The 27,795-nt window shown below is 33.6% G+C and overlaps 2 protein-coding genes across 9 annotated transcripts; both read right to left on the bottom strand.

Annotated features, from left to right (window-relative positions):
• Positions 1-177: 177 nt before the first annotated feature.
• Positions 178-4,032, bottom strand: LOC109171804. The gene is made up of 5 exons (XM_019320880.1): positions 3,023-4,032; positions 2,738-2,902; positions 2,560-2,613; positions 2,329-2,475; positions 178-769 (listed from the first exon to the last, which is right to left on the bottom strand). Exons 1-5 carry the CDS (start codon positions 3,545-3,547, stop codon positions 389-391), a joined length of 1,272 nt encoding a protein of 423 aa, XP_019176425.1. The 5' UTR covers positions 3,548-4,032; the 3' UTR covers positions 178-388.
• An 11,440-nt stretch (positions 4,033-15,472) lies between these two features.
• Positions 15,473-27,564, bottom strand: LOC109172047 (alpha-glucan water dikinase, chloroplastic-like). Of its 8 annotated transcripts, none has more exons than XM_019321199.1 (35): positions 27,491-27,563; positions 27,022-27,258; positions 26,852-26,932; positions 26,585-26,626; positions 26,181-26,287; positions 26,021-26,096; positions 25,832-25,923; positions 25,560-25,731; positions 24,970-25,194; positions 24,544-24,873; positions 24,355-24,462; positions 24,146-24,244; positions 23,888-24,019; positions 23,718-23,797; positions 22,973-23,107; positions 22,610-22,772; positions 22,432-22,521; positions 22,166-22,351; positions 21,747-21,809; positions 21,592-21,654; positions 21,434-21,493; positions 21,185-21,337; positions 20,971-21,054; positions 20,294-20,470; positions 20,097-20,203; positions 19,449-19,662; positions 19,253-19,356; positions 19,032-19,164; positions 18,736-18,861; positions 18,052-18,162; positions 17,616-17,714; positions 16,948-17,121; positions 16,281-16,373; positions 15,983-16,098; positions 15,473-15,886 (listed from the first exon to the last, which is right to left on the bottom strand). In XM_019321199.1, the coding sequence occupies exons 3-35, from the start codon at positions 26,915-26,917 to the stop codon at positions 15,679-15,681; spliced, it is 4,188 nt and encodes a 1,395-aa protein (XP_019176744.1). In that variant the 5' UTR covers positions 26,918-26,932; positions 27,022-27,258; positions 27,491-27,563; the 3' UTR covers positions 15,473-15,678. The 8 variants fall into 8 exon arrangements, with proteins under 8 accessions (XP_019176744.1, XP_019176741.1, XP_019176737.1 ...); XM_019321196.1 differs by having other exon boundaries at positions 26,021-26,099; positions 26,585-26,629; positions 27,172-27,258; XM_019321192.1 differs by having other exon boundaries at positions 26,021-26,099; positions 26,585-26,629; positions 26,852-27,258; positions 27,491-27,564.
• Between the last annotated feature and the right edge of the window lie 231 nt (positions 27,565-27,795).

Below are 27,795 nucleotides of genomic sequence, written 5' to 3'. Positions count from 1 at the left end.
TCTTTTTTGTACACTAGGATCCTACACACCAAGATTAATCATGTTTGTGCCGGGTAAGACCCCAAAATGGTGACAAAGGTAATTGTATTCCCATAATTCGAATTCAAGACATTTAGTTAAGTTGAAAGAGACCTATATCATCTCATTCTAACTTATGGCATCAAGATCAAAACTTAATTGCACAACAAAATCATATCATATATTCAGTAGTATATAATTTCTTCATTTGACCAATTTACAGAATGCCCCTGGCCTACAAGGTGGTATAAATTAATGTATCACTTGTTAGTGAAGAATACAATGGAAAGAATACCCCAAACCTCACCCATATACCTCAAATCCCAAGAAAAAAACCCCAAAAAAGAGAAGAAAATTGTAGATGTACCCTTTAGGAACATCTAGAATTTCTCCCAGGTCCTCCATAATAAAAATAATTACCCCAAACTCGATTAATCCCTCCTTGTATATCATAACAGCTTGGATGGTCAGCCAAAACTTTGAGATTCGACAGCGGTATAAGGCTATTATCCCAATCCACAATCTGCAAATTTCGAAAATATGAAGCTTTTCCAAAACCCTCTCCTGCAAAATGTCCACTCCCCATTTGGGTTGATGTGTGAGAAGCCCCTGAGGTTTTGCTATTCACAATTTCACCCCCAAATTGTACCATGCTGGCTGAACTCCTGAGATGTGTGAACAAAAATGATGGCCAATACCCTACTAAGTTCCCTGATCCAAACTCCAGCCACCAGTTCCCATGCTTGGGGTCCTGCAGCCAAGAAATACACAAAATCATGGGTGGTTAGCTAGGTAGCACAAAAGTCGAAAATGACCAAGAAAACAAAACATAGAAAAAACACAAGATTTTGAAACATTTTATAGAGTTTTTGTAATTTTTTTTTTTGGAACAAGAAGTTTTAGAATGCAAAACGTTTTCTCTTACAAGTTTTCATGAGATGGTCGATTTTCATCATATCAAAGTTTTGTGCAAGTATATATTATCAAATATAATTATAACTTAATAGGTTTAAGTGATGTGAGAATGTAAAACACATGATGTGAAAATTAATATGCACTTGCAACCCTTTGAAACTTATTTCAAAGTGTCTATGAGAAGAAGTCAACAAAAAATTAGAAAGATTTGTAATTCTCTTTCATCAAAATATTGTAATTTTCTTTAGAGATATTCAATAAAATTAGAATGATATGGAGAACATTATAATAACATAATTTCATAGTGTCAACTAGAAGAAGTCACAAATTAAAAATTAATTGGATGAGACTGATTAAAATTTAACTGAATTAGTCTCGTCTCGCAAGTTGTATGTAGATGTTAGTATAGTATTATGTGTCTATATATAGGAGGTGGGGAAAAAAATGAGAAAAGCATAGAGTCAGGGAGGATGTTTGCTTAGGTTGAAAGAGTCAAGAGAATCTCACAAAGTGAGAAAACGTAAAGTGCAGACAAAATAATTGCATAAAATCTCACTACCAATGCTAAAGTGCACGCGTATATAGTATAATGCCTTACATCTGGCGTATTATAGTATAGGCTATGGTCCAAGCTTCATTTAAATCTACAATCACACAAACGACTAATGTGCGCCATGTTCCTTTTCCTTACATTGGCTAAGCTAGCTACCTATTCATGCTTGAAATTTTATACAATACTATATATACTTCATAAAATTAGAAATTTTATTTAAAATTATTATATCTATTTTAAATATTTGTTAACTTTTTCTATGTGACGAGGGAAATTCGATCTAAAGAGAATATTGAACATTGACAAGAATCGAATTCGCAATCTTTAGGTACAAGAATTATGTTTTACCTACTTGATTACTCTTTTCGGGACATTTGTTAACTATTCTTCACTTAATTAATTTTATTACAAGTTAATTGAATAACATTATACCAAATGATTAAAAAAAAAAGGGTACAAGTAAGAAGTAGAATAATTATTATTTATTTTATTTTAATTCTTTTTTTTTCCATGTTTGTGCCTTGTCCCCTCCGACTTTATTTTTCTTCGTTGTAATTGTAATAAACTTATTTTTTATTGAAAAATAATAATTACTATTTCTATGAGTGGACATTGGAATCATTACTACTACAACAGTATTGGTTTGCAAGGCAAGAATAATTGATGCCATGGAAATATTTAAAAAAAATAAAAAAGAAGTAGGACAGATATTACTTTTTGTTTTTTTATTCTTTATTCTTTTTGTAGTGTTTAGAAAGCGATTGTTGTTAAATTCGTTAATCTCCAGATACTGTAATTAGGATTCGTTAATTACTAATTAAGATAGAGGAGTAGATAATTACCTTCCAGATTAAAATGCTGATGTCATATTGACCGCCGTTATACGAGGATGTCGGTGAGATTGCCGCGCCAATCGCAATTCTGTTATTAGTCTGAACAAAGCCTGAGCACAGTAAATTGTAACACCCAGTCGCTTGATATGCATCACTCTACACATCAATCAATTGTTCATTTAATTTCCTCCTAATATTCATTAGCCATTAAACCAAAAAAAAAAAAAAAAAAAATCGTACCGTCCAATAGGTGAAGAATCTCGGGTACTTATCTCCATATAGCTCTGGACTAATCTGCATATTGAAATCAGAAATGAAATTTTTTAACATGGTATCAGAGCAAAATACTGAGTTGATTTAAAAAAAATAAAAATATAAAATCAGAAAATAAATCATTTAATTTGGTATCAGAACATACCTGCCAACCGGCTTCAATGGTGTTGAGATCATCACCAAAAGATCCAGAAATAACCCACATTTGTGACAAGCTGAATTCGAATTGGTTAGCTACGCGAGGCGCCCATACATTTATGTTCGCCTTTGCTCCATAATATTCTTCTCCAGATACATATCCAACTGCATGCTAGCAAAGAAAAACGCATCTCGTTTCAACTAAAAGTCTAAATTAATAATGTTAAAAAAAAAAAAAAAGTGTTTCATAAAAAAAGTCTGAAGTTAATTTGTATGGATAATATATATTTACTTCGTGGCCATTGCTGGTGGAGTCTCTTCGGACAGGGGCAACAATTTTTCTTCCGAATCTCCGGACGGAAGAAGCTCTAAGAATGTCGTCTTCAAATGTTCGTCTGATCGGAACCGTTCCTTCCGGGCATGATTCGCCGGACAAGCTCCACAGCTGAAAATTCTCGTACAGTCTCTCGTTCGTGTCGTGTCCCTTCGGCCTCTCCGGCGGATCCAAAGGCTTCTGTCCCTTCAACCTCGGATGATCGAACGCCGGTTGTTTATGAGACGGAACGCAATCAATAATATCCCCTTCCGGACTCTGAATGGTTTTGACAGCAGGCTTGTTGATCTTCATGAGATGATCTCTAATCATTTTCATCTTCCGCGACTCGTCGCCGGGCCGGAAAGTCTGGTTGGAGGCGCCGGTTTCCTGCGGCCGGACGGGACAAACGGAGAAGACAAGCAGCGCAGAGCAGACAAGAAGAGAAATGATTGGGGAAGAAGATGATGATGATGGGATCTTGGAGGGGAAGTGGGAAGCCATTTTTTTGTATCCTTCTGTTTTGGTTCTTTGTTTCGATCTTTAATTTTATTCCAAACCTGTCTTTTTCTGCAAAAATTGTACAGAAAACAGTAAGACTACTACATCGCCATTGGAGCTGAGCACACCTCCCATGAAAGCCATGGAAATCCACTACTACTTCACTCTTGCACCATTTCCGATGCTTCTTTGAAGCACTAAAACAGATAAAGGGAAGAGAGAGAGAGAGAGAAGAGAATGGAATCGATGGAATTCCTCTGAGTTTCTAAACTTTGGTTTTTAGTCGTCTGACCATTCGGCAGTTTCAAGAAATGGGGTATTAGAAAAACACACAACTAGGAAGATGGTTTGGGTGTGTTTGTTATTTTAGAGTTTGAGGCCATGTGTTTATGGGGAAATAAATACTGGGCTGTTGTGTGTTGTGATCAAGACATGCACAGTTTTTTAATTCTTTCAAAATCAAGAGAATTGAGTGGAGAGAGAGAGAGAGAGAAGGTGAAGGGTGGGTGGTGTGATGGTAATGTTCCCAGTCTCCTATACAAGGACTGATACTTTATTTTCTTTTCATACATATGGAATTTCTAATCTTCTACTAATCTTAATTTAGCACTATTTAAAACTATTTTTTAAAATAGACGGTCCAGTAAATAAAGTATGATTCTCATAATAAAATGTCATAGGTTTGTTTCTTATTAACGTCATCTCAGTCTTTCTAATGTAATTTGTTGACTAATATATAAGATTAAAATTTACTTAGATCTCGATACATAATAATTGCGAGTTTTCCTCATTATCCAATTTCAAAAAATGAGAATAAGGTTTGATGGTTAATTTTCTGTTACGGAGTATTATATATTTACATTGGGTTAAATAAAGACAGGCGACAGATGGGGAATTACAATTGATTCAGGGTTTCCAAAGTTGTTTGCTTGGGTGTTCCTCTTTCTCACTGCCCTAGATGTTCTTCCTGTCAGCTACCTACCTATTTGGCTATTACTAAGATTTTTTATTTTTATTTTAAAATTTTTTCATATAACCCGCATTTCAATTTCTAATTTACATACTAAATCTCCCCTTTTAATTTTGTGTATAATTCAGTTAACAATATTTCATTAAAATTATTTATAATTTAATTTTTTTATAATGTTAATATACACTCTCTCCGTTCTATTTATGTATCTAATAATTTAGTTAACGATATTTGACTAGAGTCATTTACAATACAATTTTTAATAATGTTAAGTTTAGTTTTAATATATAAAATTTATATATTTAGAAATTATATTAAAAATATTATATTACTCGTATTAAATATAAAAATAAAATTTAAAACTATACTAAAATGCTAAAGAAAAATAAGTAAACAATAAATAGTTAGTTTGATAAATAAATAATTTATTTAATTTATTAAATAATTTGCCAAGCATTTTCTGCTCAGATGATATTTTTGTAGCTCTCATTGAGGATAAGTCACATTGAACTCTAATGGTGGGTATTGACTTTTTGAACTGCAACAGATAGAGAAAGTACAGAACAGATACTACGTTGTAATATACTCCATAGTATTCAGAAAATACTTATTAAATAATTTTAGAACTAATTTAACAGTTTAGAACATATAGATTCAATAATGTTAAATTAAGGATCCAACATTGATAAGTAAGTTTTGGTTGCATGGGACAACTTTTTAAGAGTGTCGTTTTGTGAGGCATGTATGGAGAATATGAATATGTAAAATATATATATAATGAATAATAATATGTATGCATGCGTGCCTGGTTATGTGCACTGCATGCTTATATATATACGTGCATGCGCGTCTTGGATTATCGTTAGTTCATGCTTAATTACTGATTTACTGCCACTTCTCCTCTAATTTCTATATCCAATCATGATATATATTAAGCTTGCCTCTTCCTTTCAAATCAACTCTCTCATCATAATACACTACCCATGCAGGGATTTTTTTTATGAACTTGTTTAGTGCCCTATAACGGGATAAATTCAATACGATCAATTTCTTTAATTTTAATAAGATTTAAATTTATTTGCCACGACTATTGACTTAATTTTACTTTAAATTATTGATCAATCAACTGAATTATATCCCGAACATGTATGTTAGGAAAATTATAAACAATATAGTAATAGATTAACTGATCAACAAATTTAAAATAAGTTAATAGTTTTACTTTGATAACTTCGTTCGACTCCTAACAGGAACATAAAAGGGAAGTATTAAATCAGCTTTATTGTGACAACTAGGTACAATCATTTGGGAGTCCGTGAATGATTAACCTCCTCCACCAAGTTTTCAGGGCAGGAGCGGTGAGAACTCTCGTTATTGGAATGCAATCTTAGACATGAGTAGTGATAATTTTTCAAATTATGATGTAACCTGACACATCTTGCGATTAACTTCCTACACCGAGTCTCTATGGTAAGAACTAGCGATGGGAACCCTTAGAATTGGAATGCAATCCTAGGCCTCCACCAAGTCTTTAAGATAGGAGCAGTGTGAACCCTCAAGATTATAATGCAATTCTGGACAGGAGTAGTGGGAGTCCTTCAAATTTGGATGCAACTTGTCACATCCTACGATTAACTTCCTCCCCCGAGTTTCTAAGATAAAAACGGTGAAAACTTTACGAATTTAGTACAATTCTAGACAAGAGTAACGGCGAGAATCCTCCAAATTGAAATGCAATATATATTTATTTTTATTTTTTTTATTTTTGGATAAAAGGAAGGGCAAAGGGCAGGAAACAAAGAAGCTAAGGTTAATGGCACTTGACACCCGGACAATATAATTAAGCTGGTAGTAGATCTAATTAGCTACTTTAAGATGATCTGAATTAAAATAGTCTCCAATGAAAGTAGACAAAAATTCCTCTCGAAACCGATAGAAAGGCTGCTAAAGCTGAAATTGCTTTATGAGGGGGGGACACATACAGAGATTTTTGAAAAGGAAAGAGCCTCTACATCTACATCATAATAACACCACATGACATAATTCAACAAAATTATAACTAATTTTGGGAGGTAATGAGTACCCAACTCCAGTTATCACTACTGTTTGATTCTCCTATATATATATATATATATATATATATATATATATAAAGAAGTAAAAGAGAGGGAGAGATGAAAACAGAAAAGTAAAAATACTTTATTATTTTTAAGAAAAAAATAAAATGTTAATTATATATATATTATTAATAATTATTTGTAAATTTTGTTTAAAATGATGTAATTCATGATAAATATTACATATTTTTTTAAATTATGAGAAAAATTTACAATCATTATTAAACCTCATTTCTGTATAAAACTACACATGAGAAATAAACTATATTAAAAAGATCGTGCCAAAAAAAATTATACTAAAAATTAAAGACCATGTGCCATAAGCATGTCTAAGAGGGTAAATATTACAATTTTTGTGTTTATTGATTATTGCATATATATTAATGAACTTTATTATAATACTATGAGTTTAGTTGAACAAAATAATTAAAATTTTGCCAACGCCATCTTGATTGAATTCGTTGTATAAAATTTTTCTAGTCTTGTTTACTTCTCATAATAGTGTCGACAACCGACAGGTTTCCTCGTCGCAAAAAAAAAAAAAAAAATATCAAATACAAATTCTGTTGGGCATGTAACATCATCTTTAGACCAAAAAAGAAAAAATGAAGTACCTATGTTGTTTGAAATCAAACGAGTCACGCCACACTGTAGTTGGTACTTGGTTGCATGAACAGAATTATTGCATAGGAAAGAATACTATGTTGGAAAATAGTTCTTTTTGCTCGGCATCTAACCTATTTCTCTCTTTTAGTTTAACCAGAAGTTTTGGTTCGGATTTTGAAGAATTAATACTGAATTTAGTCTTTGACTATAGTGATTTTGTTTTTATAGCTCTAAACGTCTTTTTGTGCTTAATTGAGTTCTTCAGCTTAAATGATTTTCTCTAATTGAATCATCTGTGACTAACAGTATTTTGGTAATTTCATATCTATTAATACTCAATTTAATTTTCGGCTATAGTGATTTTACCCAAATTAGTCTTCAACTATAGTGGTTAATACCTAATTTAGTCCTCAACTATAGTGGGTTTTCTCGATTTAATCCTTGATTCTAACAATCGAGGACTCAATTAGAGAAAACCATCAAATTGAAGTCAATAATCCGATTAAGCACAAAAAACATTTAGGACTAAATTGAAAAAAAAAAACCATTATAATCGAGGACTAAATTGAGTATTAACTCGGTTTTGAAAGTATATACCTACATCGGGCATAATAATAATTAACTTTAGCGTGTAATCTTAATTAGTGGGCTGATCGAAAAAACTTGTAAGATACAAAAATATAATATAATTCTTTTAAAAGTAATAATCCATCCCTATGTTTTAGGGGTATTTGGTTCAAACATCCAAATATAAATAGAAATGAGAATCAAATACTTTTTTTTTTTTTTTTGGTGAGTGACGAGAAAAACTGCAGCTATTACCTAAGGGACATGATAATCATACTCTACCTACTCAACCACTCATTTCGGAGCATTCGACAGCTACTCTTTTAGATAGGAAGACAGGAGCAATAAAGATGGGCATAATTTATGGTGAGGAAGATAGAGTACAGTAGAAGAATGATCTGATGGGGTTTTATTTTATGAGATGAGGTGAACACAGCATGCAGGGTGCAGGCAGGCAGGGTGATGATCTGATCTTGACATGTAAGAGGAAAAAGGTTAAGTTTGCAGAACAGTAAAAGAATAAGTTGCATCTTATGTTTGTAGACATACAGATGATGCCTCATTATATATATGCATATATATATGGTCCCCTAGACAAAGCAATGAGTATTGTCTTTCATATCCCCTATTCTTGCCTGTATGTATGTTGTGCTGTTATCACTACGTACCAAATCAAAGCTTTTCATTCTTGGTTAGTTGGTTTCTTTGAAATCTTGAAAATCTCATGTTGTTCTTGTCAATTCTTTCTTAGTCACGTCCGTCGTATATATTTTTCTTAGTACAGTTCGTTTACTTTTTTTGTGTGATTTACGGACTATTAAACATGGGGAATGTTTATCGAATACACATCATTGAATAATAACTGCGGGCAGATTTTCTTCATCACCTAAAAAATTTCATGTTCTAAAATGAAAACAAATAAATCTTGTTTGAGACCGTCACATGTGAGAGATGTAATACTTTTTTAATTAAAATGTAATTATTTTTATGCATTCATAAAAAGTATTATATATTGAGACGGTCTCACACAAGACTTATTCAAATGAAAATAGTCTATATAGACAATTTTATTTTAAATACTATACAAAGAGAAAGAAACAAATTACTAAAATTACGATAATGTCATACCAATACAATCTATTGGGTGAATTGTCAAACTCATACAACCCCAATGATAAACCACCAACTTTGAATGAAATGTAATTAACAGAAATTAATTTTCTTATGAACATGTTTAGCCCTACACCTTCAATTTCTCTTAATCATAAGGGACTCATAATAAACATATAAATGAATTTCAATGAGAATTATGTCATGTAACATATAAACATTTTAATACATTAAATGAATATCAATGTGATTCTACTATAGGTTTCACCTAAATGTTAATTAAGAACTTTAAAAAAAAAAAATAGAATGCCCAAAGTCCCAAATTGTTATCTAGTGGCTAGGTGAGGACCAAAGTCCCCAAATTCCCATTGTGCTTAAGATTAGTTAGATAATCTACATATTTGTTCCCTTCTCTCAAAATATTAAAAATTCTGAAAATTTTCTTCGCAGGTTCTTGTTAAAAATTCTGAAAACTTTCTTCGCAGGTTTTTGCAGTTCATAAGAAGAGTTGTGAAACCCTACTCAATCACTACATTAGAATGTAATTATAGGTAATATTGATTAACTATCCATATTTAAGAAATTAATTTAACCGTTCTTAGATTCTTGCAGTCCAGCCGTGAAACCCTAAGCTACTCAATTACTACATTTGAATGTAATTATTGGTAATATTGATTAACTCTCCATAATTAAGAGGTTAATTTAACCGTTCTTAAGTTCTTGCAGTCCACAAGAAGAGTCGTGAAAATCCTACTCAACCACTACATTAAAATGTAATTATAGGTAATATTTGTCAACTCTTCATAATTAAGAGATTAATTTAACCGTTCTTAATTACTGTATATTTTAATAAAGATGAAAAGTGTAATCTTGGAGACAGAACTGGTCTGAGGAAGGCCCATTGTGGGCCCAGAATCCACTAAAATGAAAGCCCACAAGCAGAATAATGGGGCCCCATATACTGTATAAGAAGTAAAAATACAAAAATTGGGCCCATTTCTAGAAGTAAGTTTGACCAAATTCATAATGGTGACCCGCTTTCCCGGACGAATGGGCCCCGCCCGTGTAAGAAGACCCGAAGGTGATCTTTTTAGGTGTCAAACGTCTCCTTTAGAAACCTTGACAATGATAGTCACAAAGGAATGTCTAACAAGCATGACAACATTTGTTGAATGTATAGGGATCGAAACTACATTGCCTGGAAGATTCTGCGAGACAGACTCGATTAAAAGGGTAATAAGGTTTTAAGTTCGACGTCTTGTGGAAATTGTTTATTTGTCTTTTTTTTGTTTGAACAGGTCTGTTATGAATAACCTTGATTGATTTACTTCATTGTTATCTTTGTCAATTAGGGTTACAAGTCCGGCTTCACCCAAAACATACCTTCAAGTAGTGGCTGTGAACTTTTCTGTAAATCAAAAAATTAAACTCATAACCTTTAAGCACAAGTGTCATACTTTACCTATTCGACCACTCATTTCGAGACAAAAATTAACCTTTTTTTTTTTTTTTTTTTTTTTTTTTAATGACTAGTCGATAGCTTTGAAAACTTTGGTCTTAGACTTTTGATCTTTAATTCCCCACATGATGGAATCCACCTATAGCTGATCGTTGATTTTGTCATGGTGCATGAGAGATCCTTTAGAGTTCTTCTTTTTTTTCCCCTTGTACTTAAAAAAATATACAAATGTTACGTTGTGGATAAAAAAAAAAAAGAAAAAAAAAGAGTATTTTGAGAGGGGTAATAAGTTCTCTAACACGATCTAAAAAGATAACACGTCAAAAAGTCTTTAATAGATAATATAATGGTACATATAAGGTCTCAAACACGATCTAAAAAGATAACACGTCAAAAAGTCTTTAATAGAGCGCGGTAATTATAAGGTCTCTAATACAGTCTAAAACATATATATCATTGATTCATACTTACATTAATTATACTATAAATAGAGGTAGATTAAATGCTTCTAAAAGAATATCTTTTTCATGATTACATAGTTGTATTTTATTGACTTTAATAATTTTAGTTGCATGCATGCTAAAAGAATATATCATGAATTTCATGATTATATAGTTGTAGTTAATTGACTTAATTTTAGTTGCCTGGCCTATATATGCACCATTTTTTGGTGATAAGACTTTGTAGTCGTCATCCAATTAATTCGATAGTATTAAGTCATGGATAATAGCATGCATCTCCATCTATCAAGAACCTAAGGCACTAAAAAGCTATGAAAGATATGATGGTGCTTATTTAAATGTAACAAGTTTGATTTTTATTAACGTACACTTTATTGATTAAATTGGACCGATTATATAAGATATTTGTTTTAAGTGTAATTTACTTTCCTTATGTGATTTATCTCGTTCACACTCTCAAATATAGTAGTTGCATATTTTCCTTATCATTAAAAACAAAAGCACTAAATTAAATTAAAGCATCCAAGTAATGTAGTCGTGAATTAATCATTGCACATAGTAAATGTTAGATTCAATATATCTAGTACTTTTATTTACCTTAATGTTACTTTAATTGAAATTTCAATGTCTTATCTAAATGGTCAAAATTTAAAAACTATAACCGTTAGTCCTGAACATGCTGTACGGTAGTATCTATATTGTAATATAGTTGATTAGTTGGTGGTGGTTTATTTGGAGTATGGTAATATCTGAAAGGGAAATGATAGTGTAATGACATTTAACTTATCATTCCAAATAGATGATCATAAGTTCGAATTTGATGGTGGGACTTAAATTTTTTGAACTGAAAATGTTTGAAAATGTATAAAATAAATATTACATTGTAAAGAATCATGAGTATTTTTAAAAAATGATAATAAGTGTACTCTCATAAAGCAAAACTCTCGTTACATGTCCTAATTTTGTTAAGAGGAGAAAAAAAAAAAAAAAAAAAAAAAAAACAAACAAACACTATGACACACTTTTCGTCTTGGATCAATCATAATATACTGCATGCCCTGGAATGAGTGGCTAAGTAAGTGGAACATAATTCTCGTACTTAGAAAATAATGAGTTTGATTATTGTCAACACCCTCTTAGTTAAACTTGTCACATAAGATCTTCTAACGCAGTTAATCTATTCAGTGTGATTTGTAAAATATTACGTCAAAAGAGTGAAATTTATCATGTCTATACCTAAATAGTAATTATGGCCGAATTTCTACATTGCAAAAAAAAAAAAAAAAAGAGATCGAATACATGTAATAAATGCTAGTAAAGAGAAATCCACTAGAACAAAACATGAAAAGAAGAGAACGAAAAAAAAAAAAAAAAAAAAAAAAAGAATGATGAAAAGAGTGGGTTAAGGTGTTGATGAAGATGCTTTCACAATCAAAGGACACTATCATACAACTAAGTCAACAAGTTGAATGTAGTCTAGGAATATAATATAGTGGTAGAAGCAGACAGTTGAAAATTAAAGCAGAGATTAAAGTTGAAGTGGTAAAACTTTAATAATCCATATAAATTAATTATAGGATAAAGTAATCTCACAAAATGGATATAATTGAATTGAAGCTCATCAAAATTCTTTTTCATGTTTTTAAAGATTCAAATGTGTTTGTCTGTAGACTGTACTCAAAAATTAGTAAGAAAAATTAGATAGTTATTTATAGTGAACATTAAGAAATGATTTTAATAAGATAAAATAGTAAAGAGTTAATACCCAAAATAGTCCCTCGACTATGTCGTAATTACCAATTTGGTCCTCGACTATCATTCTTACCCAATTAAGTCCTCAACTATACAATTTTAACCCAATTTAGTCCTTTGTCAATTTGACTGTTTGTTGACTGTCAAAAGTGGAAATAAAGTTGTAATTTTACAAGTTTTCTCCTTCCTCCTCATTTAGCAGTGCCAAACCATGTAGCAATAAGCTCCGGTTGGGTTCTAAACCTGTCAGTATCGAAGTAGTGGTTATGCATCGGATAGCCCATGAATTTGATTTCCAACGATTTTTTGACGATCGAAATCTGATCGGAGTGAAATTGCTGCATGGTTTGGCGCTGCTAAATGGAGAGGAAGGAGAAATCTTGTAAAATTATAATTTTATCCCGACTTTTGACAGTCAACAAACAGTCAAATTAATACAGAGGACTAAATTGGGTAAGAATTGTATGGTTGAGGACTAAATTGGGTAAGAATTGTATAGTTGAGGACTTAATTGAGTAAAAGTTACATAGTCGAGGACTTAATTGGGTAAAAATGGTAGTTGAATACCAAATTAGTAATTATGGTATAGTCGAGGGACCATTTTGGGTATTAACTCTCAATAGTAAATGCTTTAAAAAAAAAAAAAGATAAAATAGTAAAAAAAAAAAATTCGTACAATTCAATATTTTAATCCCATGATTTAAGACCACTAAAACATGCTAGCAACATATTAAAAAAAAAAAAAAATACTAAATGAATAGACGAATTCTCAATTATTTTAGATCCAAAAAGAAGAGAACACAAGTACACAACGATGCTTTTCATTTTTTCTAAAACGTTGCTTGCCCTCCAGGCTCCCGCCACCATTAATTATCTTCTTTAATGTTTTCTTGTAATTTTTAAATTTAGTTTGTTTAAATTTAGTTTGTTTGTATGTTTAATGTAGTTTCTCAATATATAAATTTTATATATACTAATACTAAACTAAATATTACAAAAAATTAATTGAAAATAACTTGAACCAAATCTCGTTAACCAAACTAAACATACACATCAAATGAGATGGAGGGACTAAAACATAAACATGCATGCAAATGTGCAATCCAATTATCAGTTTAAGTTTTTAGTTGAGAAATCATCCGATTTGGTATTAGAGATTAATCTATAAAAAAGGAAGACTAATGGGCCCCCCATCCAAGCTGCTTAAAGAGGTACAGGATCGATTTTCTGACAAGCAAGGTGAGGCTCTACCCTTTCCCTAGAATCCACTCCGGGTCGGAGGAGCCAACCTCAAATGCTATGTTTCATTTATCGATTCTAGTATTGAGCGGAAGATTACACCTAGAGGTTCTGTGTCCACGTTTTACTTGACTTGTCAAACAAAATCAAAAAATAATAAATCCTCACATGAACTATATAAAATTTGAAGGGGTTGGCTAATATAGGTGGGTAGGTTTCTTTAAATATTTAATACAATTAAAAAGAAAAAAAAGGGAGTTATGTGAAGGAATAATGAGACGATGGGGCTAAAAGGAATAAAATCACCAATGTTAAGTAATGATTGAGTCTAAACTGCAAGCTCCCATCCTCAGCTTTCTTTTATGTCTAAAATGCAAATTTTATATTAGTAAAACTGCAAAAAGGGGTGGGATTATGGATGTGCTTTGTGAAGAAATCATAGCTATTCAGAGACCCACAAGCTCCAAACTGGAGATTCTCCTAACCACACTCAATGGGAGAAAAACAATTCTTAAATTAAAAAGAATGGCAGCAAAAGGGAATGTTTGCCTAACATTACGGATTGTTGTTATTATTATTATTATTATTTTGTGATTGTGTGCTTTAATTGAAATGTTCATACTCTACCCTTACTTAGAATAGATAGTTCTAGGAATTGAATTTAAAATCTTATGTGGATGTTTTGTAAATAGTTGTAAATTGGTAGCTGTTAACTGATTGAGTTAGAGGGTTTGACTAGTTGATAGCGTTAGCTGATTGTAGAAAAGTGTTTGTTAAATTAGTTGTTAACTGATTACACACAAAATGACTTTCTCAAAAATCTGATTGAAAAAGCTAATGTTTTAGAACAATAAGTTGTTACAAAAAACTAATTAATCAAACACTCATATTGATTGTTTAACAGTCAAACATCTAATAATGATCAAATAAGCCAGAATTGGTTGATAGGCTAACTATTTTACTAAATAGGGCCTATATATAGTTAGCAATTCAACTATGCGACTAACTCGACTGAAGTTATTCCGCAAATGCAGTTGCGACTAACTCGACGGGAGTTATCCCACAAATGCAGTATTTTATTAATATGAAAGAGAATACACTCAAAATATGATTTATAATGAATGCTAAATTAAATGTAAATTTAATATTTTACTAATATGAAAGAACTGTTCTCAGAAGATAATACTGTCACAAATGCATTACACTCAATTTTTTATTTTTTTGCTTTTCCCATTTGTGGGATTTTCATGTAATTAGTGTGTGTGTTAAAGCTTTGTAAGTTGTAACAATCTAATGCCCGTTTCAATCCCTCTAGGGCCATTCTTTGCTGCGTCATCATGATGCATATTATGATGTTTCTCATGTCAACTACATACATGTGATTGTGCTACCAAATTCAAATATATTTTTTTGCATTTTTTAAAAAATCCAAACCTTAGGTTAAATTCACATAGAGTAACCGTATACTTTCATTTTTTAACAAAGGTCAAGAGTTCAAACTTCCTTCCTGTATAGAAAAACTAATATGAGCAGCAATTTATCCTTTAATTAGGCTAATCCGGTGTGAACGGGAATTAATCTGAATATGATACATGCTTAAAGGTCCTCCTATAATTAGGGCATGCTCAGCACACCTTGTGGTCTAACAAAAGAAAATTCACATTTAATCATGGTTGTCTTACAAATTACAATGAGGCGTATGGTGATAAATAATTATATACAATTTATAATGTAGTCTTAGTCCTGTATGATCACATATAATAGTAATAATAATAATAATAATAATAATAATACATTAATCCAAATTTTAGCAACCTTAACGACATCGCAAGCGCGCATGCAGCATTTGAAGATCACATCTGTGGTCTTGTCTGTACGACATAGATTTTGGCATCCTTCACCACACCCTCAATGTCTTGAGGACATCCATTATTCAGCTCCTCAATCACTCTCCCAGCACTACCGATTTCCGAGAGGATTGATTGACGAAAATTGGAGTCCGTTATTAGTGGATCACACGAGTAGTCCAGTACCACTTTTTCCGCTTCATCAATTGCCACGCTGAAACAGTTTACACTCAGATCAAGCTAATAAAGGATCACCACAAAATTAAACCAACCTATATTGAACACTCATAAAATTTGTGTTGGGGTTTACCTGTCATAAAGCCCTGCCCCCGCATAACCTTCTAAATCTTCGCCATTGGAGTCTGAACGGAAGATTATAGATGGCCTTATGAAGAGGCCTGTGGGTTTGCTTGGGTAACCTAGTACCTGATCAAAATATTACTCAAAAGTTTTAATTGTGTTCTTCCGGTCAGATAAACCTCTTCTTATTAAACAGGAGGTGTTCATATGGATGGTGAGCAGTTCGTTCAAAGAGTAAAAACGTCGAATAAAATGGGCAGCATGTGTTTTAATAAGCCTCTAAACGATTAAAAGGTCCAGTTAATCACCTGAGGAGAGCTGAGATCATTCTTTTTGCAGGCAAAGCTCATAGCACGACCTGGATAAGCCCCAACCAGTGTTTCCCCTAGGCCTTTGACAACCTATACCAATGGGGCAGTTAGTTGGAGACATACATGATGATGAGCATATCTTTGGCTATCAACTATAGTGCGTATGTATATATGCATCCAAAATATCTCTTCCTAGCTATATTTTCACTCACAAGTATGTAGCTAGATAGCAGCAAGCTAAGTGAACTATTGGTTTTAGGAGTTTATACATACGCACATATAGATTTCTCAATCAGAATACACAATAGATTCAGAACTCATAAGTCATAACTCCCAAGTCAAAGTAACATTTAGGTAACAAATTGGTTGTTCACACTTCACAGGATTTAAGATCCATGAAATCCTCATTCCAGAAAAAGGATCTAAAACTCAGATTCATTCAGAAAGACTATATTTGATCATGGGGACTCTTCAAAATTAAAATTAATGCTATTTAAAGACATTTAAAACAAAAGGCAGGCATATTGTCAACAGATTTGAAATCCACAAATATAATCCAAATGGGCCACATATATAACCCAAATGGGCCACAATGGGGTGCAATGCTCCAAAGTAATTTAATAATAATTACATAAGCCTGAAAAGCAAGTCGATATTATGTTACCTCAGCATATATCTCAGAAGAATCTCCGGTGGATGGGTTAGTTGTATGGATAACAAATGCATAATCAGCATTTATTATCTCTTGAACAAGGACAGCCATGCATAGATAATCATGGTCTAGTTTCACTTTCCTTGTGCTAAAATATGCTCTCTCGTTCCACTTTGATGCCCACACCTGGAAATAGTAATAAATGGCAATGCACATGCATTAAAAGTGCTCCATCAGAGATAAGGGCTATGTATCAGCTGGAACCTGGAGTGGACCCAGGAAATAGACGATAACTGGACAAGAATGAATCTCCCTCCCAAGCTCCTTTGAAAAGTGTTAGAATTTCAGATTGGGCCGAGGTCACTCAACTCTTCCTAGGCCACTTTGAAGTGTTAGAATCTAAGATCACTCAGTGACAATATTTGACGGAATCTAAAAGGATTGAGGTCACTCAACTAGGCCATAATACACACTACACTAAAAGATTGAATCCAATCAATTAGCTAGTCTAACTCGTGGTCTTATAAACCCATATATTTCTCTCTTATTTTTCAATGTGAGACTCTTAACAAAAGGAAAGGAGCTATTTGGCACTAGATTTCTAGTACAGTTTTAGTTACTGATTACTCTCCCATAACATAGGGTTAGGCATGCAATGATAGGAAGTTAAATAGTTTTACCTTTTTGATTGCCATCCAAGCTTGTTCCCATCGCTCTGGACTTTCATCACCAGGCCAAGGCATACCGGAAATTTTCATCTTGTCTTTGAGTTCATTGACCTGAAATGTGATTTGAGGCACATCAGTATGCAAGCTAACTCCCAGAACAAAAATAGCCAACTATAATTACTAGTAGTAAGGAATAAATGCTAACATCTGACTCCTCAACTCAAATGTGTGTATCAATAACATTCAACTTTGTCCAGCGGAAAAACTTCATAAGTGTGTCTAAATTATTAACAAGAAGCATAGAAATGGAGTAATAAGTAAGATACCTACAAGGAGCAATATCAGTGGAACTTGGAAGCGTGTATAGTCACAGAACACATACCAAGGTAAATAAAGTGACAGAAAAGTTTAAGAGTGTGGATGACAAAAGAAGAAAGATAAACAATACCAGTTGGGATGGTGCGGAAAGTTCTAAAACTGTTTTTCTGATTTCACCAAGGATACTGAACTCTCCTTCAGATAATCTTTTCTTGAGAACTTGCAATTTAGTTGCCACACCCTGCCAAAAGTTTTCGAACACAAATATGCTAAACATCACATTAAGATGAAAATAAAAGGAAAATAAATTTCTAATACTACTTGCCACAAGACACCGGCGTGAATCATCAGATGTATTTATGCCTCATATCACTCAAACTAGAATTGACACAATATTTCTAAAATCAATGAGCATAAACTATAGCTAAGTTCTCTTCATTCCAAGCAAAATGCATTTTTGACTGTGCTTATCTTTTCATTGTGCAACTCAGATAAAAAATAGACTGACCACCAGCTCATACAATTACAATCTGGAGAATATGTTATGCTAAGAGACAGCAGGTGATACGTAATCTACAGCATTTCTAAAGTCAATGAGCATAAATATAACTTATGCTATGGCTAAGTTCTTTTCATTCCAAGCAAAATCCATTTTCAAACTGTCTCTTTCATTGTGCAATTCAGAATAGATAGAAGATAAACTAACCAATTACTTGTACAATCCTGAGAATACGTTAGTTTAAGAAACAGCAGTTGATAGAAACTGAAGCTACCAGAAAAAATCAATTAAAACAGCTTTGAAATAGAATAGAACCTGATTTATAGTGTCTGAAAGAACTTGTTCAAAAACTCCAAATGGTATGGCCACTGAAGTAGGAATACCAATCCAAGACGGTACCTTTCCCTTCAAACTTGCTATATTGCGTGATTTAGCTCCAACCTAGGCATATTCAAGTGTGTGACAATTTTTTTTCATTTTTGGAATCAATTAAAATATACTTTGGAAGTAAAATAGATTACATTGATGCAGCAAAATGTTTTACTGAGAACTTCATTAAAAACAAGATAAAACCAAGCAAGTTCTGATCAAAAGTAAAATGAAAGCCTTACCAATTCACTAGTAAATTCCTGAGATACTATTGCATATCTACCAGCAAAATGCTTTTTTACCAATGTCAAAGATTGTGAAGGGTCACCATCTGTGATATCAATTGATATCAGGATATCATCATCTTCCACCTCACTGAATATAAGGAAGAACAGAAGTTATTAATGAATTTTGCATATGAAAACAACATTTCAACAAAGGCTTTAGAATTAGATAAGTTTACCTATAGACTATATCAGCAGATGTAGGCTTTAATCTCAAAATCCTTCCTTCTTTTGCTTGAAGCTCAGCCAGAATATTAGGATCAAAGCATGTTGCAAAGCAAACCTGCCAAAGGGTAAATTCCTCTAGTATCACATGTTACAATAACTCATATTGCATCATGCTTACATGCTACAACAGTCACATTAAGAAACTACCTTGCCATTTCTTGCTCTAACAGAAACATGAGAAAGAACATCTGGCATGTCTGGCGTTAGCACTGCAGTGGTACCATCAGGAATTTCCTCTTCCCCTTTCACATTTTTTGCTACCAAAATTGTTGGTTTGTCATAAGATTTGTTTTGAACAGAGAGCAAGTCATCCACAACAACAATGTAACCAACAGCCTCAACAGGGCTGATGATTTGCCAACTGCATAAACACAATCATTTTAATTAAGAGGATTAAGTTATCAAAAAGATATTGCTACCCCAAAATCTTCCCTTCTGTTATTTTCAATTTCTACCAATGGTTTTACAGAATTCACTTTTGGTTTCACAACAAAAAAGCTTGACACCCATATCTTCAGTGACCAGAAATTTAAAGAAAAAAAAATGTAGATGGTTCTGGAGGCATAAGTTGTCAATAGATAGTTAGCATATATTAGTCAAGTACTTGTGAACTAAAAATATTTCTTGTGAGAAACCTGTCAAGTAATATGCCATTAATGCTTGTCATGGTTCCCAAACAGGAGCAATTATAAGTCATTAGCACCTATTATGGGTAAACTGCTCTTATATCAAGTACTTATGAGCTAAAAAATTGTTTAAAACAGTTCAATAAGAGGTAGTGACAATCCAATTAACCTTCCCAGTTGAGCTGTTTGTCGAAGAACAGGATCAAGTCGATTAATAAGTGAGGATAAGGAAGCAGCTGATCCAGCACGTATTATTTCTTCAGTGAATATACTCACCTGCAATAAGAGGGTATTTAAGTAATTATTTGGATACTTGGTGCAACAAGGTGAAGAAGTGTTATGTTTTTTTCTATGTTAGTAACATACTGCCCATTGATCAACCCCCAGTTTTGATCCAAGGTATTCTGCGGATGGTTGCAATAGATGATGGTACCACTCTGCTTTGCTTGCAAGAGCAAGCCGGGTTCTGTCAAGGACTGATTTTGCAAATAAAGCCCAGGAATTGTTTCCACTTTTTGACATGCTCAGTGCTTGGTTCCATCCCTTCATATAATCAACGGTGCTGAATGTTAATGTAAAATTATCTGCTAAATGTGCTTAACTAGTGATTTTTAAGTTTTACCTAAACATGTTACTGTGAAGCTAGGAAAGAATTTGCATAGCACTATAGCATGTTAGGCACAATGCAGTTATGAAGACTTGTACAAGCACATTACACATAGAGAAGCTACCTTTGATATATTAGCCCATAAAAGCTGGATTTCTATCCTAGCAGTAAAGCTAGCAATATGAAGAATGATTTTTTAAGGCATGGAGGTAAAAGATAGGGTTCACGTTGTGATAATGTTTTTGCTAGAAAGTAAGAACACTTCTACAAATGTTGCAATCAAAGTTATTGCTATTAGTTTTTATGCATAAGCATTCAAAAGTATCATAATATCTGGCAGGACACACTGTTTAACTCATTAGCCAAACAAATGCACAACGAGAATCAGCATAAGTAGAACTGCAGAAGAAAATTGAGTAGACTACTTTGCACATACCTTTAAGCAATAGACAAAATCTTCATTATCATCCACAGAGAGTGCAAGATTCTCAAGAACAAGGGAGATGAAGTAAATAATTTTCTGTGATAAAAGAACAGGACCATGAATATTACCTTAGGATAAATCTTTTGAAAGAATTCAGATAAATACAAGTCAATATACTATATCTATGTAAGAAAAATAATTTTAATAATAACTAAATTAGACATACCTCCGGATTAGAAGCATTCAGTTCCTCGTACCCCCTTTCTACAGCTGTCCTCACAGTAGAGTCAAGGGCAATGTCCAGAAATAGAAGATCCTTCAGGCGGTTGTTTGGTCGGGAAAGCAATGGCCTAAGCTCTTCACGAGCCTCTAGCAAACCCTGAATATAAAAGATAAACCAAAAAAATTAAAAGAAAGTCCTAAATATCATGGCAGATCAAGTCATCAAGGTCACTAGGAAAAGAGGATGACAGACCTCAAGGAGAGCTTCCACATTATTATCTTCCACATGATTTAAGATGAACTGAAGCAACTCCTACCAAAAAAAAAAGTTTTATGAGAAACTCATTTGTTATCAACTGGAATGAATTATCACACAGGTGCCATATGATGGGATGGCTTGCAATGTTATACCCGAAATCCTGATGGCAAGCCTGATACTGGATTTATATGCACACCAACCATGAAGCCTTCACCCTGAGGAATGAGGATAACGAAGAACCATTTCAGACTAAGGGATACATATGCACACCAACCATGTAGCAACAGAATTCCTATTAACATATTACCTCAGCTTTGTATCCCATGCAATTTCCTATGGCAGACTCAAGATCAGCACCTGAATGGACTGCCTGTGCAAAACATACAGCTAAACTAAGTTCCCTATCTAAGCCATATTAGAAAATAAAGCAAATATAAACTTGTTCACAAAACATACTATTTTAAGAACATTCCTATCTGAGTAACAGACCTCAAAGGAATAGTGATACTTTCTATCAAAATCAATTAGAATTCTAAATCAAGTTTATATTATAACTATTGTGTGATTCTTATGAACACACTGGTCCATGCATGCCTAAGTTAGACTTAAAAATTGTGTGATATAGTACTCCCTCAAGAAATGTAGCCAGGAGCTGGGTGCTCGCAACCTCATACCATAGAAACATATTGTAATAGATAACTTAAGAAACAAAGGGTGGTCACCAACCTTCAATGTTCTCATATAGCTTCCAAGATCATGTAAGAGGCCTTCCTTTTGGTCTCTTCTAAAATTTGGTTCAGAATGGATAGCACGATCATAACTTAGTAGGCGCTCTTTTGTAATTCCATTGGAATTCAGGGTTTTCCAATAAATACTAATATCAAAGTCACTGTTGAGATAGTCAATTAACGCCTGCAAAGGATAATCCACCTTAACAGCTTAAAAGGCAACCATATATAGAGAAAAGATTCGTCAAGTAGCATCCTTGATACCTGGCAGATCACAATGTCATCAGGGCTAGTGTTGTTATGCAGTTTCTGGTGCCATTCTTCCATCATTCCACCTTTGCAATCATTCTTCCTCTGCAGTTATAAATAAGTTATCGACATCAGTTACCATTGATTGGAAACCAGAATATAAGACTCTAAAGTCAAAGAAGTTTAAATTTACCTGAATAACCAGTATTTCATCCCTTATGCGCTGCCCTACATCTCCTTCTCCTCCACGCCCCACAGTTGACATAATCATGCGCAATAATCCACGATACTGTGGACAACTTATGTAAACATCCTGCAGCATATCTGTCAGCCTGTCCTGAGATCTGCTGATCTCACTGCATCAAATTAGCGCAAAAAGCATGCATGGTCAAAACTTAGCATGCCTTATATAAGGAAATCATGCACTAACAAGCCTCAAGCCTTTAACTTATTATTATACCAGACGAAAAATTACAGAACATGGCACTTCAAAGCATTTTAAAGAATAACAATCTGAACACAGAAGAAAAAGAGAACCTATTTCAAAGAATCTTACCGTGGCTTTACATTGTAGTTTTTGTTCCATATAAGCTGTCTTGTAGCCATAAACCGCATCCACACAAGGATTGCAGCAAAACCTAGCTCACCGGCATTTGTCGCTTCTGTTATCAAGTCAGCTGCAATATTAAACCTATGTAGAGAAAAAGAAATTATGTTCAAAGGACCATTTTTAAAGAGATACTTGATAATCCAAAGGACTAGTAAATAAACCATGTCTTATCAGGCAGGGGATTACTTATATATAAGAGCACTAGAAGAGCATATATAAAACACACTATCCTAAATTCCATTGCTAGGTCAGTAAGACATAGACATGTGCAAACATAAGAGATGTATCAATGAAGAACTACATGGTTATTTGAAATTAGCGTGACATAGAACATTTGAATCATTCAATAATTTAACACTTTGCTTCAACTCAGAGTACCATACTGTACATTCACATTAACTCTTGAGTTTCAACTAGTTCCAATCAAACAAGACTCTGCATGAGCACTTAATAGCCCGTTTCAGAAGTCATTGCAGGGCTTATCCACAGTCTAACCTAACAGAGTATTTTTCCTCCAATCAACCGCCCCCACCCCCCGCCCCGCACCCAAATATATCACAATTACATGCAACATGATATTATGAATAGACTAAGAAAATTTAGCAGTCTTTATAATAAAATAAAATTTTAAAAAGGGAAGAACAAATCTAAAAAAGAACATAAAAGCCTAATACGCTACGTCGCTACTCACCTGTGCATGAAGGACTTCTGAGCTTCACTTTCCATATTTGCAATTTTATCTAACAAAGCCTTTGCCGTTCCCTCACCATCCTAGTAGAAGTAAAAACAGCAGGTTTACAGAAGGCAAATTTCATATGATGACAGAGAATAATTATCAAGACATGGACACTTTTCTTTTACCTGCTTAGGTTGAGTACTAAAGTCAACATAAAAGTCTGAACCCCTGTCTTTTATCCAGTTTCTACCAGACAAAAGAACAAATGGCATGCCAGTGAAATCTCCATCCCCAATTCCAATTTCTAAGGATTGGACCTGAGAATTTATATACACAAATGAGTCATCTCCCAAGACTTGTCAACATAAAGGTTCAAGTTACAATCACTCAATTTGCAGCACTTTCACAAAATAAACTAAAATGACAACCAATCAAGTGCATACCCTATCAGACAGATTATCTGAAACACAGCTTGAGAATTGGGTTTCAGCATAATGATGTGAGGAAACTGATCCATGAGGCAATACATTTTCAGGTGGTGCCTGCAAATATTCACCATATATGAATCTACATAAAGATAGGAAAATCTGCTCATAGAATTTAAATATTTTGGAGTTCATAAGTCTTGGATCAATTACTTCCAGCATCTTACCAACCACTCTCCAGGTTTTCTGGATAATGCCCAATGAAGAATAACAGGCTCATTGAGATCCGTAGCCAGATAAACTTTTGTCTTACCAGACAGTTTTGCTACAAGTACCTTCAGAAGCACAAGAGAAAATTTTTAGGACTATACGTGCATAACTCTTGTGTGCAGAAGTCAAAAATACTATGCACTAACCATGAGTTCGCTGTTACCAATCTTATATATTTTCTTGGTTATTATAGGGCCATCAACCTGTCCTTCCTTAGACTTGGAAAAACGCTCAATCCTGGATAATACTTGAGCTGCACCCAATATCTGTTCCCCTGAAGCACCCTTGTTGATAAGTTGAGCCACATCTCGTTTCTTCCTCTGAATCTTTTTCATGCTGGAATAACTCCTTTTCTCTAGTTGCTTGGCAACCTTAGTTTGTATTTCTCCTTTTACAACCTTCTTCCGCAACTCTTCAAGTGAAATGCCTTTCTCAAGTTCAAGTTGCAATTCTTTCTTTGCTTCTTCAAATTCTCTCTGTTATTGAAACAAAAATTAGGATTTATAATAGGATTTTCCAGAGGATAACACAGAATTTCTTTGTGCAAACATATAACAAGGTTCAGGATTTACATTTTGTTCAACCGAAGAATAGAATGGTTTTCCTGCTTTCTCCCAACGTATATATGCTTGTGTTTGCACAAGATCTATGGGTAAAGTGCCCTTTGTTTTGGCAGGAGCCTGCTCCTTGAGTTTAACTGTGTCATTCTTCATCGTTAATCGTGCTCGAATGTCTACTATGGAAGTACCCCTTGTTATTTCCTCTAAAAGTTCTGTTCTTGCTGCTTCATATTCCTCCTTTAAATGTTATAGCATTTTCCATAAATAACGATGTGCACAAATGCATATTTTTCAATTGCAAATAATAATAATAATAATAATAGTTAATAAATAAATAAAATAAAGAAGAAAAAGTCAAGAGTGCAAATAAGAACAATAACTATATGCACCAATACACGTACAGAGTATATAAGCATGACAGGCAATAAAAAAGTGACAAAATGTTACTCCATAAAACAGAAAGCCCCTAGAAGACCATTTGAATAAGATCCACTATGAATGAATTAACTCATGCTTATGAACTTAAGCATTTTGAATGGTCAAGATTAATAAATTAAAACAAACATATAGACAACTGGAATCAAATGGCAAGAATTATGCACCTTCTCTTGCTGAGGGTTGTAGGTTTGTTTTCCTTTCCTCTCCCACCTCAAGTATGCCTGAATCTGCACAAGATCTTCTGGAACTGAAACATTGGACCGTGGCAGTCTCAGAGGCCTCTGTGGCTCTCTTGGGGGAATTTTAACATGGAAGTTATTGTCACTATTTTTTATCCTGATGAATGCAAAAAGGGAGAAGAAAGGATCAAGTCACTCCACCACGTTCTTTTTCCACAGACAAAAGAACAAAATTTGTTTAGAGATGTGCACCATACCATTTATTCTGGGGTTCATTATATATAACAAACTCTATGGCTTGTATTGCAGGATCATCTATATCCAATCTCAAAACAGCATAGGAGCCAGACTAGGGGAAGCATTCAACTTTAGTAATAATTCACAAATGAAGTTATCATATTAAAAAACATTTAATCCTCGACATTCTATCCCCTTAAGAAACTTACTTGCACGAGAGGAGTTCGAAGTGCTCTATTCTTATATACTATGGTTCCATTTGGACGATGATGAGGAAGAATCCACCTGCTAACAGAATTATAGAGAAAAAAGATATTAAAGTGCCACATAACAAAGCCCAAATAATCCCAAATAATAATTTAAGCTTACTCCTTTCCAGATTTTATTGCACCCCAATGAAGAAACAAGCCCTTGCTGTTGCTGGTAACTTTAAAATCAACCAGGACATGACCTGAAGTGGGGGGCTTAACATCAACCTGTTCAATCCAAATATTTTAAATAAAATAAAATAAAAAAAAATTAAAAAAATAAAAAAAAAAAAGAAGAAGAAGAAGAGGAAAATCTCATATAAAAAATTGTTCCCATTGATCAATAAATTAGGATCACTGAACCCCATTCCACATTATACAGGCCTGCAGACCATCAACCTTTATAGACTATTTGCTTAGGGTCCATGAATAAATATATTTGTTCTATATCATTGAGAACATACAAAAATATCCTTCTAATATTGCATTTGAATATAGTTACTTGAGCAGTACAAACTGAAATACCTGGAGTTCCATATTCCCTTCAAGGTTGAATTTCTCAGCAATCTGCTAGAAAGCAAAAAAAAAAAAAAAAAAAAAAAAAAGTGATTAAATACATAATAGACATAAATGAGAAGCTTAGTAGCAAAAATATAACCACAAACTACCATTTGCCCATTTCCCTTATCTGCTTAAAAATAGATGCAAATGTGATTCCCAAAACAATGAACACGCAACATGATAACCTTCATTGGCCAATATGGTGAATTGTTGTTCATTTTAAAAATTTACCTCAGAAGAAGGATTGGTGGCAAACATGGCCTGAATAGAACCAGAAACAGAAGGCTGGTGTGGCATCGGAAATTTCTTTTTCTGCAGAGTAAATCTATCAGTGCATAACTGAGTTAATAAAGAGGGTTTCCGTTTTTGTGAATTCACTTGAGACTGAAACAAGGAACTACCCCCAAGATACGGAGGGGAGCCGATTCTTCTACTCCGATATTCCAATACCGAAGAGGGAAGGAATCTCTGGTGCAACAAGTTACTCCATAACGAATTGCTCATATTCCACTCTCCCAATCACTATTATTATATTCCAAATTACAAATTACCAATCAATCAGCAACCACGCACAAATCCACAATCGTATCAGTCTCCCCGCATTCGTATGATTCTATGGAGCTAGCATACACTGTATACTTCACAAATAATCACCAAAAAAAAAAAAAGAAAAAAAAATCAACAAAGAGACGAAATGCAGTAAATAGACGAATACGAAGTCGACCAAAACAAACGCGGTGAAGATTGAGATTGCTTGAAGTATAAATTATCGGAGTTTTAGTAAATTCGAAGAGATCGTTAACTGGAAACTGAGATATAAACATGAATATTAGTAGGATTGTAAAGAAGCAGATAGAAGTCGGAGCTTACGCTGTGCAGTGTGAAGACTGAAGATCGGAGATTGTTTGAGACAATCAGACAACGGAGACTGGAAAGTGTTAAAGAGATGACGTAGAGGGAAAGAAAACGGATACTTCAGTATCACGAAGAAGGAACAAGTGTCCAGGTGGCAACTTTTTACACGGACAACTGTACAAGAGGAATGAAGTTCGGAACTCCCCCGCGCAGGTGACGTGGACCACCCAGGTGGCCAAACACGGGCCCAACTTAGCCTTCGTGGCAATTTCTAAGGGCAAAAGACTAAGGCTATCCTTATCCCAACAATTTCTCTCACT

This window comes from Ipomoea nil, unplaced genomic scaffold, assembly GCF_001879475.1.
Source record: "Ipomoea nil cultivar Tokyo-kokei standard unplaced genomic scaffold, Asagao_1.1 scaffold0382, whole genome shotgun sequence".
In the NCBI taxonomy this organism is placed as follows: domain Eukaryota; kingdom Viridiplantae; phylum Streptophyta; class Magnoliopsida; order Solanales; family Convolvulaceae; genus Ipomoea; species Ipomoea nil.
The sequence above is the reverse complement of the archived record's forward strand: the minus strand, read 5'-3'. Positions and strand labels throughout refer to the sequence as shown.

Bases quoted from the DNA above. Each gene is read 5' to 3' on its own strand.
- LOC109171804 (XM_019320880.1), bottom strand. From the start codon at position 3,547: ATGGCTTCCCACTTCCCCTCCAAGATCCCATCATCATCATCTTCTTCC. The intron at 2,903-3,022 runs GTAAATATATAT...TTTCTTTGCTAG, and splicing joins CCACCAGCAATGGCCACGAA to CATGCAGTTGGATATGTATC. The intron at 2,476-2,559 runs GTACGATTTTTT...ATTGATGTGTAG, and splicing joins GATTCTTCACCTATTGGACG to AGTGATGCATATCAAGCGAC.
- LOC109172047 (XM_019321192.1), bottom strand. From the start codon at position 27,124: ATGAGCAATTCGTTATGGAGTAACTTGTTGCACCAGAGATTCCTTCCC. The intron at 21,338-21,433 runs GTCTGTCATCCT...TTTTATATTCAG, and splicing joins ATGTGGAAGCTCTCCTTGAG to GGTTTGCTAGAGGCTCGTGA. The intron at 16,099-16,280 runs GTGATTAACTGG...TATTTTGATCAG, and splicing joins ATGATCTCAGCTCTCCTCAG to GTACTAGGTTACCCAAGCAA.